Consider the following 13,922-nt stretch of genomic DNA (forward strand, 5'->3'; position numbering starts at 1 on the left):
CATTCTCTTTCCATTATACCATACTGCTTTTCTAAATAAACTGAAAAAAACTAAACATTTTAATAATAGAAACCTTATGGTAAGATATTTAGGTAATATTTAAAGAGATAAAGTTTTTAAAATTTAAGTAGTATTTTTTGAAGATATGTAAATTTTATTTTTAATTTGAATCACCACTAGGAGGATTTATTTGCCATCTCTGTGTTCTTAGACTTTAGCACACTTGTTTATTTCTTCCCCTATTGCATAATCCCTATGCATTATATCGGTCAGGAGGCAGGAATGTTGCAGATATTTTTCTTTCAAATCTCAATTTGCTCTGAGATTTGGAATTAACCTTTAAAATGTTCTGGATTTATCCCCCATATGCCAAAGATCTGTAAATTTCTTTTCATGTGAGCTGAAATTTTCAGGCGATTGAGTAACAGATGTTTTCCTTAAAGGCAGTTAATGATCAGAAAAAAACACTTCAGTGTGGAAATACTTTAGGTTCCTCCTGTAATATGATCTGCACATACTTTCTTCTCGTGTGGTTCAATTGTTCATTTTCGAAGGGAGGAAATAACTGATAATTAAAACATGTATCCCGTTGATTCCCCCCCCTCAGAATAAACTGAAAATTACTTGGACTGACTAGGGCTGCTGCATTCTGTGAAACTCACATTGTTTGTGTACTGTTGGCAGACCTCATTAGGGGGTAAATTTGCTTTTTCTGTGTGTTTGCCAGTAACGATTCCTGTCTCTTACCGGAACTTGCCATTTGGATTTCTCCTTAAACTGGCCGGTCTTAAACAGTTCTGACCTTTAGTTATTTTTCCTGCTCTCCATTTTTTTCCCTATTATTCTTAGATTTTCAAATATTTAAAGCGGAGGGTATTGGTCACTGAGATATTGCCTGGCTGGGGTTCGGCATTGTGCCCGAATTTGTTGGGCCTCTCAGGGCCTGAGTTCTCTGTGCTTTAACAAATGAGCTACAGTTCTTAAGAGATCAGTGAAGCTTGTTTGTTGATCCTGTATTCTCATCCACAGGAAGTAGATCTTTGAGAATGTCTAAGGAAGGGTAAGTGAGTTTATTATTCTTTTTTCCTTATTTTTCTCAGCAAAGAGGTGTTCTAGTCATCTGAGTGAATTGGAAGATTAATAAGCAGTGCTTACCAGTTAGAGTGGAAGTAGAGATTGAAAGAAATTCAGCTGAAAACTTACATTGTTAGTGTTTCACATGTAATATACTGTAAAGGTACTATTGCTATTTTGAAAAACAGCACTGAGGATGGATAATCTTAATAGGAATTTGGTGAGTTTAAACACCCTATTTACTGTGTGGTAAACTTATTTTGGTTTTTGATAGAAAGTATTTATGAGTATTAGAAGCAATCAGTGTCTTACCAAAGAGTTTTGCAAAGAAATGAGTGAAGTTTAAAAATTCAGAGGCATTTAAAAATAAATTGTACCTTGAGAAAATGGTGTGAAAGACTGAGTGAAATCAGCCTATGATTTTGTTTCCTTCTGGGCATTGTTGGCAAAAAATAATTTTTTTGAATCCCCTATTTCTCTTTACAATGTAAAATAGTTCTGATTAGGTTTTTTATTGTTTTAACATTTATCTTTTGCTGCTGAGTCTGAATTACTGATTTTCTTTTTTGTGGTCACTGTAATAGATAACACGTAGGTTAATGTCTGCATACTGTTGATTATCTCCTTTCTAGCCTTCAAGCATACTAGACTTTAGCAGTGGTTCTCAACCTTCCTAATGCCGCGACCCTTTAATACAGTTCCTCATGTTGTGGTGACCCCCAACTATAAGATTATTTTCGTTGCTACTTCATAACTGTAATTTTGCTACTGTTATGAATCGTAATGTAAATATCTGATATGCTATGTGTGTTTTCTGATGGTTGTGACCCACAGGTTGAGAACCGCTGCTTAAGAGAGACATTCCCTTTGATTAAATAGGACATAGATCTCTCAAAAAGACCTTCAAGAATACAATAATATTTTGATTTTTTGCAGACTCTTAGTTTCTTCCTAGTTCTTTGTTCCTTTAGAAATTCTGAAACAATTTCAGTGCTGTGCTTATAATTTTTTAAATCAAATTACGTATCGATTATGAACAAAATGAAATTGGCCTTCTCTACTGCTACTTTTAGACCTCATTATTGGGTAAAGAAAATGAATTATGGCAAATGTAATTATATTATTTTTAGACCACTCATGACTGCCTTTTAGGTTTATATGTTTTCTTACCTTCCCGTACTGGGTACAAATCTGCAGTTGTTAAATGATTTTTATGATAAAGATGATCACAGATGCTGATGATATATTTGTTAGTCTTGTACACATAGTTATTTATAAACCTGGTTTATAGATTTAAGAAGAAACATATTTCTAGGTGCAGTCAGAATTCTTGGGAAGTAATTTGTGCTAGTTTTCCCCTTAAGGTAAAGCATATGTTAGAATTGGTTAGTTAGGGATCTATATAAACCAAAGGACATTATAAGGGCTGACATGTTCTTTTAGGTTTATTCCAGGGGCCCCTAGGGCAATATCTGTATTGTCTGAATAGGTAATGAAACAAGTGTATTTGAAATGCATGAACACATATATGAAATCATTTAGCTTTTATTCTCCTTTGCTATCTTTAGAAATAAATGGATAAATTTTGTACTTTGGGATGAAAAGAATTTTTATTTTTACAATTTTTGTATATGTGATATTTTGACATGTAGTACAGCTGTCATTTGACATAAATGAAATCTTCTCCTAATAGTAATAGGAAAAGATCGTTATAAGAGTTAAATCACCAAAAATTATACTGAGCCTTATGTAAACTTATGGTAATTGAGACAGTGTGGTATTAATATAAGGATAGACTTTTGTAGATCATGTAGGGAGTTTATAGACCCACAACTGATTTTCAACAATGAGTCCAAAGTAATTTCATATTGAAAAAAAATAAACATTTACTTCAAACCATGCTGGGAGCTGGTCCATCCTTGCTGTTTCAAGGGACCTGGCATATATGCATACTGTTCTTAATATGTTTGCTCACCTTCTTGGCACTATGTTTTAACCAAGGTCACCTCTCTGAGAAAGATTGTTTCCCCAGGTAGGGATTTTCCCCTGAAGTTAGGGAGGGAATAAAACCCCTTATAACTAAGTGCCAGGCGGGTAATTAATCACTTTAACTACAAACAATCATGCTTAAGCTACATAATCTTTACTCCATGGAATGGAGATAAGAAACGTCCTAACCTTTGGAATAGAGATTGATAGGATTGGAATCAACTGGTATAAATACAGATGTAACAAGACAACAGGACACAGAACCTAGAGACAGAAGAACTTCGCTGGAGAGAACATGGCAAAAGATCCTGGACAGAAACTGGAGTCAGAACCTAGAGACAGAACCTAGCGAGAGAACCTGGCTGAAGAACCTAGAGACAGAACCTGGATAGAACATGGCAAGAGAACCTGACTAGAACCTGGTGACTGAACCTGGCTGGAGAACCTAGCGAGGGAACATGGCTACAGAACCTGGCTGGAGAACCTAGCAAGAGAACATGGACACAGAACCTGGCTGGAGATCCTGACCAGAACTTGGCTAGAGATCCTGACCAGAACTTGGCTAGAGATCCTGGCTAGGCTGCTGATCAACTGAACGCTGTTTCCGTGTCATTCCTTCTTCGCCGACTCCGTCCACACCTTTGGGGACCCCTGGACCTGCTGGGGCTGGACCCCAGCAAAGCCATATAAAAGTAATGTAAAATGGATCATGGGCCTATATATAAAAGTTAAAAGTAAAGTGTAGGTGAAAATCTTTGTGACTTTGAATTAGGTAAAGATTTCTTAGATAAAATACATGAAAAGATGAAAGACAAAATTGATAAACGGCTTCATCAAAAATTAAAAAACAAAAACCTGCTTTTTGAAAGACACCATTAATAAAACAGACCAGGAGAAACTCTTCTCTCTCTCTCTCTCTCTCTCTCTCTCTCTCTCTCTCTCTCTCTCTATATATATATATATATATATATATGTATATGTTAAAAACTTACGTCCAAAATATATAAAGAATTTTTACAATACAATAATAAGGCAAACAACCCAGTTTAAAAATGGGCAAAATATTTGAATATATACTTCACATACAGAAAAAGATATGGCTAATAAGTACTTGAAATGATGCTCTACATCATTAACCTTAGGGAAATATGAGTTAAAACCTCAATGAGCTACTATTCCACCCACTAGGATGACTAAATTAACCAGAACAGCAATTTTCAATTTTGTTTCACCATCTGGCACTCATAAGCTAATTACTAAATTCTATGGCACACCAGAAAATATATTTTTTGGCTGATCTGACAAAAAATAGTTATAATTTTAATTCATTCTCACTAGAAGGCTATTGTGTTGGCTTTTGTCATTTAAAAAAAAATGTTTTTTTTATTGATTTCAGAGAGGAAGAGGAAGAGAGAGATGGAAACATCAATGATGAGAGAGAATAATCAATGGCTGCAGCCTGCATACCCCACACTATGGATCTAGCCCGCAACTCGGGAATGTGCCCTGACCGGGAATTAAACTGACCTCCTGGTTCATAGGTCAATGCTCAACCACTGAGCCATGCCGGCTGGGTGGCTGTTTTCATTTTTTAATTTGACAAATCTTGGGGAAAAGGGGTATTGCATGTTTCAAAAATTCTTGCTGCATACTGGTTGAAAATTGCTTAATTAGAATGACCAAAATGAAAAACATTGACCATGTGGAACAGCTGGAACTCTCCTGCATTGATGATGAGAATGCAAAATAGAAAACAGTTTTAGCAATGTCTTTTATTTATTTACTAGAGTCCCGATGCATGAAAATTCATGCACTGGAGGGGGGGTCCCTCAGCCCGGCCTCCCCCCTCTCACAGTCTGGGAGCCCTCAGGGTGGGAGGTGACCCGGCGATCAGGGGAAAGTGACACCCCATCACACCTCTGCTGCTGCCACTGCCGGTAGCGCAAGCCTCGGCCAGCCCTGGTTACCTGCGCCTTGGGCTGGCCCTGGGCAGCTGGGGGCTGAGGGGACTGGGGAACTCCGGAGGCAGGAGCGCCTGCTGTCCCTGCGGGGCTGAGGGGACTGGGCCCTGCAATTTTGTGGCTGTGGGCGCCGCCATCTTTGAGGGCGGGGCAGCCAGCATATTCCCTCCTTATTGTCTGTGGGTGCCACCTCTTTGAGGGTGGGACAGTCGATTAGCATATTCCCTCCTTATTAGCTGTGGGTGCCGCCATCTTTGCAACTGTGTGAGGGTCAATTAGCATATTCCCTCTTTATTAGATAGGATTTTTTGTTAATCCTCACCTGAGGATATTTTTCCATTTATTTTTAGGGAGAGTGGGAGAGGGAAAGACAGAGAGAAATATCGATGTGAGAGAAACACATCGATTGGTTGTCTCCTGCATGAGACCTAACCAAGGCTGGGGCCAGGGAGGAGCCTGCATCTAAGGCATGTGCCCTTGACCGGAATCGAAACCGGGACTCTTTGATCCGCTGGCCGACGCTCTATCCACCAAGTTAAACCTGCCAGGGCAGCAATGTCTTTTAAAATCAAACATAAACTTACCATATGACCTAGTAATTCCATTTTTAGGTATTTGTTTACTCAGGATAAATGAAAGCCTATGTCCACACAGATTTGTATAGCAGCATTGTTTATAATAGTCAATACTGGAAACAATCCAAAATAATCCATTAATTGAATAGGTAAACAAATTGTGGTATATTCACACAGTGGAATAGTACTTAGAAATAAAAGAACTAATTATGGTACATATAACAACAGAAATGAATCTCAGAAATATTGTGCTAGGAAAAAGAGGTGCAGGAATCAACTACATGATGATTAATTCCATTTATAAGAAACCTGAAATGACAAATCATAAATCAGTGATAGCCTGGGGCCAGGGGTTGGGGAGGCTATTGCAAAAGGACATTAATAAATGTTTGGGGTTGATTATGGTAATTGTTACATCAGTGTATACAATTGCCAAATTTACCAAACTTTACACTTATAATGGGTGAATTTTATTTTAAGTAAATCATACTTCAATAAAGTTGGTGGGAGAGACGTGAACAGTTCCTTAACCTGCTTAATTAGCTTTTTATAAATGAAAAGATATTCTTAATTCATATTCAAGAGAATATATTTGGGGAAATATAGGTGCTGTGGGATGAGTAATGCAGGAAAAAATGCACCCTCCTTTCAGTGTCATGATTGAACCCTAGTCCTCTACAGTTGTTAGAATGCCTTTTATTATTAAAACTGCTGCTGTCTCAGGTAAGAGGCCAGAATGAGTTTTATCATTTGCTTTTAAATTCTAAATTTTGACTGACCTGTCTTTTTCATTATAGGCATAGTCCGTAACTTGTTAATTTGTCCTAATGATAACATGGATAATTGTATTTTCTTCTCTCATTTTTATCCCACAGAGTTCAGTTTTGAACATTTGCTGCATTTTATAATTTATCCTCTCTACATTAGTCTTTACTTTAAAAAAAAATAGGGAGAAAAGTAAGAATTTAGAGGAAAATGGGGGGAAAGGAATTGGAAAAAGTAAGTTTAATTAGACTGAAGTTTCAGAATAGTATATTTATTTGCAGAAGTAGTTATCTCTGGTTTCTCCCTTAATTTGTATATTTTTCTTATTTTATTCTCTCTTTTATTCCCCATCATCCTGCTCTTATTACTGCAGCTTCTTCATCTGAGAATGAAAGTGAAGGGAATATTAATGTCTCAAACATTTTTAATGAATCTCTTTAAAGTTTGCTTTAAAATCTTTGGTGGAAACATAGTATGATCACTACTCTCAAAAATTTTTCACTTTTAAACATCTCTGAAATTGGGCTGCATCTAGCAGTATAACCACCTACAATTGAGTTCTTCCAGAGAGCATTTCATGTCTTTTAGTCACCTAGGGGGACAGTATTAACCATCTCCTAGTAGTGTGAATGCAGACATATGGCTCTTGTTCAGATTCTCTGGGAGGTTTTGCCTCTCCCTGACTCAGAGGCGGAGATGCACAGATTTTCTATATTGCTCCTTCTATGCTGTAGATTTATTTCTTTTTTCCCCTCTTATTATGGATATTCTAGCTTTGATATGTCCCTTTGATACTCTAGCTTTACAAGTTTCTGAATTTATGTTTTATTTTAGAAGTGATAATATGCTGCTTGTTCAGACTTTTAAAGCACGGGTGCTGATCTGTTACAATCTGATAAACCAAATGTACTCTTCCTGAGGTTGTTCCTCAGAGAAAATATTAGGACAAATTAGTAAGCAGTAACTGACTGGATTTATGAAAATAAAAACTAATGCTACTAAATAAAATATTTGCTTTTATAATCTAGTCCAAAATTTCTTGCTGTGTCTATATACCCATGATATTTGAACTTTCAATTTTTAGGAATCCATTTCATAAATTAGAAAGTTCTTACCTATATTTTTTAGATTACCAAAATCTAAAAGTGTACTTTTTACTGAAGGATGGGGACACTAAGGCAAACTATAGTCTTGCCATTAAGTTTTTAACAACTTAGTTGAGAGATACTTTGCATACCATTCAGTTCAGCTTTTTAAAGTGTACATTTTTTGACTGGCTGGCGTGGCTCAGTGGTTGAGCGTAGACCTATGAACCAGGAGGTCACAGTTCGATTCCTGGTAAGGGGCACATGCCCAGGTTGCGGGCTTGATCCACAGTGTGGGCAGCCTTGCAGGAGGTAGCCGATCAATGATTCTCTCTCATCATTAATGTTTCTATCTCTCTCTCTCTTCTCCCTTCTTCTCTGAAATCAATGAAATATATTTAAAAAAAAAATAAAGTGTACATTTTAAAAATATATATTTTATTGATTTCAGAAAGGGAGAGAGAAAGAAACCAATGATGAGAGAGAATCATTGATCGGCTGCCTCCTGCATGCCCCACACTGGGGATTGAGCCTGCAACCTAGGCATGTGCCCCTGACTGTAATCTAACCGTGACCCCCTGGTTCAATGCTTAACTGCTGAGCCACACTGGCCGGGCTAAAGTGTACATTTCAGTGGTTTTAGTGAATTCAGAGTTGTGCAACCAATACTACTATCTAACTTTAGAACATTTTCATTACCCCCAAAAGAAACCCTGTACTCATTAACAAAATTTCCCCAATCCCTTCCTCCCCACACAGCCTCTAGCAACCACTAACTGCTATTAACTTTTTAGTTTAAGTTTAATTTTTAGTTCAGTTAAATATTTGTTTTTTTCTCAAGGCCCTATGCTAGGTATTGGATTAGAACTCTTTGAAATCTTTGGGTGTTCTAAATAAAAGTTACTGCAGGCACAAATATTTATATCTGTCCTGTACTTAATTTTTTTCCCTAAATTAGTTTTCTGATTTTTGTTTCTCATTTTCCTATTTCCTTTTAGGAAAACCTCTAGTTTATTCTCTAGGACAGTGATTTTCAACGCTTTTAATCTCATGGCATATATAAACTAATTACTACAATTCTGTGACATATCAAAAAATATATATATATTTTGCCAATCTGACAAAAAAATAGGTATAATTTTGATTCATTCACACCGGGCAGCTATTGTTCTGTTGGCTATTGTCATTTTTTAAATTTGACAATCTAAGGAAAAAGAGGTCAGTGCCCCTAACTATATAGTCAGGTATTGCATATTTAAAAAATTTTTATGGGCACTAGCCGGTTTGGCTCAGTGGATAGAGCGTCAGCCTATGTACTGAAGGGTCCTGGGTTTGATTCAGGTCAAGGCCACATGCCTGGGTTTCTGGTTCAATCCCCAGTAGGGGGTGTGCAGGAGGCAGCCAATCAATGATTCCCCTCATCATTGATGTTTCTATCTCCCTCTCCCTTCCTCTCTGAAATCAATAAAAATATATTTTTTAAAAATGTCTTATGGTGCACCAGTTGAAAATAGCTATTGTAGGCTAATCTTTATTTTTCATTGTTTTGTGTAATTAACAATAACTTGAATTCTCTCTTTAAAAATATCCTTTTCATCACTGATATTTTGTTCTAATGAGTGGAAAAGGGAAGAATTAAATGTCAATTATATCGAGCAGTGCCTGGCCTCAAAGTTTATAATCCAGTTAAGAATACAAGAACTACCTACATATTTTATGTATATGACAAAATATAGTAAGTGCCAAAATAAAGGATTTTGCATATTCAGACCTTTCACCTAGATCACAACTCTATATAATTTAATTGTTGGTGAAATCTCTTTAGATAGAAAAGTAATCTGAAACCCAGAAGCTCACTGTCACATAGTTCTCGAAGTCAATAGTTCTTGAAGAAGTCACTTGAGATTGCTGGGTCTTGAAAAATAGGATAGAGAAAACTGAGGAAGATATTTCAGGTATAGGAAACACCATAAAACAAAGCCTCAGTGGACCTTTCCGGAATAGCAGGTAGTTCATTTTGATTATAGCAAAAGGTGCATGATGTGGAGAATGTAACATAAAACTGATTTTGGAAAGATGGTGAAAGCCTGAAGTTCATGAAGATAAACTTTTTTATAAAAAAATTTGTGATTTTTATAATAAAAATTTGTAATTATTAGTGGGCAGGTAGTGAAAAATGTCTGATGTTATTAGGTAGAAGAACAACATGAATACAACTGCTTTAGGACAGTGCTTCTCAAACTATATATGATGAAAGACCAGTTTTTAAAAAAATTTCCAATTTGTTTCAAATGAGTACACTTATAAAATGTAATAAAAAAGAAATACTAGAAAATGAAGAGACATAAAATGTACGTCTACTTTTTTAATTACACATTTAACAAAAATTTTCTGTCATTGCTATAAAAGTTTTTAAATATAGTTTCTATATATATCATGTCATGGATTAATAACAACTGTTCACAGAATAGCATTAGTTTGTGGACCACATTTGGAGTAGCACTACTTCAAAGCAATTAATTGGCAATCGTGTGTAAGCAGAATAATTAGGAGATGGTTGCTAAAAAATTAATGAGTTTCCCTGGCCAGTGTGGCTCATTGAGTTGGAGCATCATCCAATACATGAAAGGTGTTGGGTTCGATTCCAGATCAGGGCACATGTGTACACATGAGCACATACTCTTTCTCTTCTATTCCTCTCCCTTCTCCACTCTACCCCCCCCCTCCCCCTGCTCTTTCCTTCCCATTCCTCTTTCCCGCTCTAAAATCAATAAACATATCCTCAGGTGAGGATTAAAAAAAAAGAAAAAGTTAATGAAGACCTGGACAGATTGTTAGCAGTGTGAATTGAATAAAATATCTGGGATCCAGAGACATTTGGAAATTTAAACAAAGGCACATGAGATTATTGAGATGATGTGGATTTAAGGGAGAAGAAAGAATAAAAAGATATTAACTAGATTTTTTTAAGTGGGAAAATTAGAGTGTCAGTAGCAAAAATAGGAACTAGTTTGGGGATAAAACACTAAATTAGGTTTTCAACAAAAATTTACATAATAACATTTTTCTATTAAGTAAATACACACATATACACAGAGAGAGAGAGACATCATTTGGCTCCTAATCTCAATTTGCACTCTCAAAAAAGCATTTGTAACTTTTTCTTTTCTTTTATTGTAACGATTATACAAACCTATAACCAAAGAAGGGAAGAAGATTGCCCAAGAAGATTTAATACTTGTATCCTTAGTCTCATTTGTTGTTGCAGTAACTGCTTTGGGCACTTGGCCAGGAAATTGTGACTCGTAGGCAGTGGGAGGAGTTAGGGATAAAGTTCACCATTGCCAAAGAAATTCTATTCCAAATGGATTTGTGTGGAGCAACAGTGAGATCCAGTGACAAGTTAAATTAGACACAGAGGTGTTTTCTCCAACACTGTCCCAGAAGTTACATGCTGTTGAGGGCCTGGTTTCAGACTAAAAAATCTTTTTGAAGTTAGGTTAAAGTCATAAAAAATTATCCCAGGGATTTGAAGAAGAATTTTGTTATGACTTCAAGAACTAGTTGATTCAGATAGTTTCACACTTTGCAAAACGGCAACCAGTGACAGATGAGGTAATGCTGCTTTGAATTATGTGTTAAATCTCAAAACCATTGAGTTTGCTATGTACAAAATTTCAAATTTAGTAAATTGCATGTTCATGGTCCTTATGTGGGAAAATATTAGATCACTCTTCTTAATTCATATTATATTAAGTCTTATTTTTATAGTTAATATGTATGTTTACTTGTATAGAATTTCTTCATATTTCATGCCTTACTACAGTGGGATATGATAGTAAGAGCTGTTACATTGGTCTTTGTGTTGGAGTCTGTCTGGTTTTATGTGTTCCTGTATCTGCTTCCTAAAGATTGTTTCTCTTGTTCATGCTCAAATCTGTATCTTGCAGATGACTTAGTGTGTATGTAGGAATTTCTGTCTTCTAAGGTTGGATGCGTTAGTTCAGTTATGCTTTTTAGGGTGGCAACTGTGTACTTTATTTAAAGCAAGCTTTGGAATTTCACAAATATATTTAAGCTCTTAAAGATAGAGGTGGAATATGTTTCACTGGTTAATAATTTAGAAAGTGACACAGTAAACTGACATTGGCAAAGATAGTCAAGGTCCTGAAACCAATAGAAATTTTGGATTCTGCAAGGCAGGTATCTTTTTGTTTTAAATGCGTGGTGGGACAGTGAGCCAGTCTTTTAATTGATATAGTACCTAAAACTTGCTTTTAACAGTAAAGAATAATCATTAGTTTGAGCCAAGAGATTGTTTTCCTTGAAGACTGTGTCCTGGAGACATGGTATTTCTGGCTCAAGGCTATTTCTCTGCTGGTGAGTGCATACTTTCAGCATTTGAACATTTATTATCTTTGTAAAATGTAACATATACTATATTATTGCAGTTATCTGTAATGTAGCTGTTACATTTTATCGTTATAGGTTTCCTTATGCATTTTAGATATTTGCACAGGAATTAGATTGAATTCCCTATTGCCCCTCCTCCCATGTTTTGTAGCATAAACTAGGGAAAGAACAGAAGAGATGAGAATATATGTAAGGTTTTTCTTTTTGCTTCATAATAGACATGAATTAGAAGGGAAGATAGGAACGATTGTTTCTTTTTTAAGTTCAGTAATTGCTTCTGTGGGTGAAGGTAACTTACTTTGAATGAAAATAAAAAGATATTTGGTAAAAGATCTTAATGGGAAAAGGTCTCACTTCCTAATTTTAGGTACTGAGAAAGTTTCTTAGCTCTGACTACTCCCTGAAGGATAGCTTCTGGAATATATGTCACAAAATGGTACTTGCTTTGTTGTAGGCATTTAACAAATGTGTTGATTGAAAAAAGTGACCAATCAGTCAAAGAAGAAAGAATGCGATTTGATGGAAATTTAGCAGTGATTATTTTGGCAAAAACAATAGATTTTCATGTTACTGACATAGGTCATTTCTAGAGTTTGTATGGATAATACCAAGGTGCATTATGATGTTTATATCCTTTAAAAAAATATGATAAAGCCAATAGGCTCAATTTCTTTTCTGGCCAAGAAAGGAACTAGTAAAACATCTTGCTGGGTCTGTTAATAGTTTCTTTGTATCTTAAGCACTGATTGAGTGATATTAGCAAAGTTTCTTTTCTCCCTAATTTTTCATTGTGCCTCAAACCAGCTCCCATCATATTTCTATTAGAATCAAAACTGTTTCTGTTATTGTGTGGTCCTACATATCTCTCCTGGATTGTATCACAGGGAAGAAAAATCTTCCCAGTCGTTCCTGCCTGAATTCCCACAGAATATTTTAGGCATGTCAGCTGTTGGGCTCTGAGCAAGGATTTGATCCAGTTGGCACCCTAGCCTGAATTGAAAGTGTGTTTGAAAAGCCTAAGCATCAGTGGCAACATTGTTTCCAGAGTTAGAAGCATTCCTGTGTTTTTACCCCTGTCATGACTTCAAAAGGATTTATGTAACTGGGGAAAAATGATAATAAAGAAGGCGCTCTTATCAGTAACAGCAGGGTGAAGTTTGGTAAAGTGCTAGAAGGGTCATGATGGTATATTTGAGGTAGTGGTAAGTTTTTGAGAAGGTTTGGGTGGGTGTCATTTATTCTCTAGCTCTTTGTATCTTTCAGCTATCTGCTACCCTAGCGATTTTCAACTGGTGTGCTGCAAGAATTTTTACAGCGTGCAATACCTCACTATTGAGTCAGGGACACTGACCACTTCTCCCTTAAATTAAAGAAACGACAACAGCCAACACAGCAATAGCCGTTCAGTGTGAATTAGAAGGGGAGATAGGAACGATTGTTACTACTTTTTTCTCAGATTAGCAAAAAAAAATATATTTTTTGGTGTGCCACAGAATTTTACTAATAAGTTTGTGTGTGCCATGAGATGAAAAAGGTTGAAAATCACTGCGCTACTCTTTTCCTCTTTCCTCCACCATTTACCCAAGACAAAGTAAATATTGATTTTCTAGAAGACCAGGTTATTCTAGGGAAAGAAAGTATAAATATTTTATGTAACATCTCTCTCAGGAGCTAATTTTACAGAGCTAATCGAGTGTACATAGCACACATAAGTGAGTAATTAATGATTTTTATGTTTTTCAAAAAAGCTCTGAATTTTAAGGGCCAATTGACTTTAAGTTATCAATTAAAGTATTTTAAGCTAATGTTTATTTTTATTCATTTAAAATGGATACATTCTAAGATAAGAGGGAATGTTTTCTATTAAAATTTAAAACACTATATATGTTGGTGAAGAGTTAAAAAAAATCAATACCTAAATCAGTGGTTTCCAAACTTTTTTGAGTGTTTCATCACTTAAAATATGTAATATTCATTCTTGTATGTACTTACAAATTATATATTATCCTTATTTATATATAATAGAAAACATATACAAACTAGATACTTTAAAATAATGA

General features: G+C 35.7%; 1 protein-coding gene across 10 annotated transcripts in view; it reads left to right on the forward strand.

The window, feature by feature from the left end:
* Positions 1-13,922, forward strand: part of NT5C2 (5'-nucleotidase, cytosolic II) — an 88,100-nt gene that overhangs the window by 33,798 nt on the left and 40,380 nt on the right. Inside the window, exon 3 of one of the 10 annotated variants that reach the window (XM_036336118.1) lies at positions 1,030-1,060. The exons of the other annotated variants lie outside the window; for them this stretch is intronic. Within the exon in view, the coding sequence (XP_036192011.1) occupies positions 1,047-1,060 (14 nt within the window). The 5' untranslated portion in view covers positions 1,030-1,046. The remainder of the gene's footprint in view (positions 1-1,029; positions 1,061-13,922) is intronic. 10 annotated transcript variants of the gene reach the window in all.

This window comes from Myotis myotis, unplaced genomic scaffold (genome assembly GCF_014108235.1).
Source record: "Myotis myotis isolate mMyoMyo1 unplaced genomic scaffold, mMyoMyo1.p scaffold_m19_p_15, whole genome shotgun sequence".
Classification (NCBI taxonomy): Eukaryota; Metazoa; Chordata; class Mammalia; order Chiroptera; family Vespertilionidae; genus Myotis; species Myotis myotis.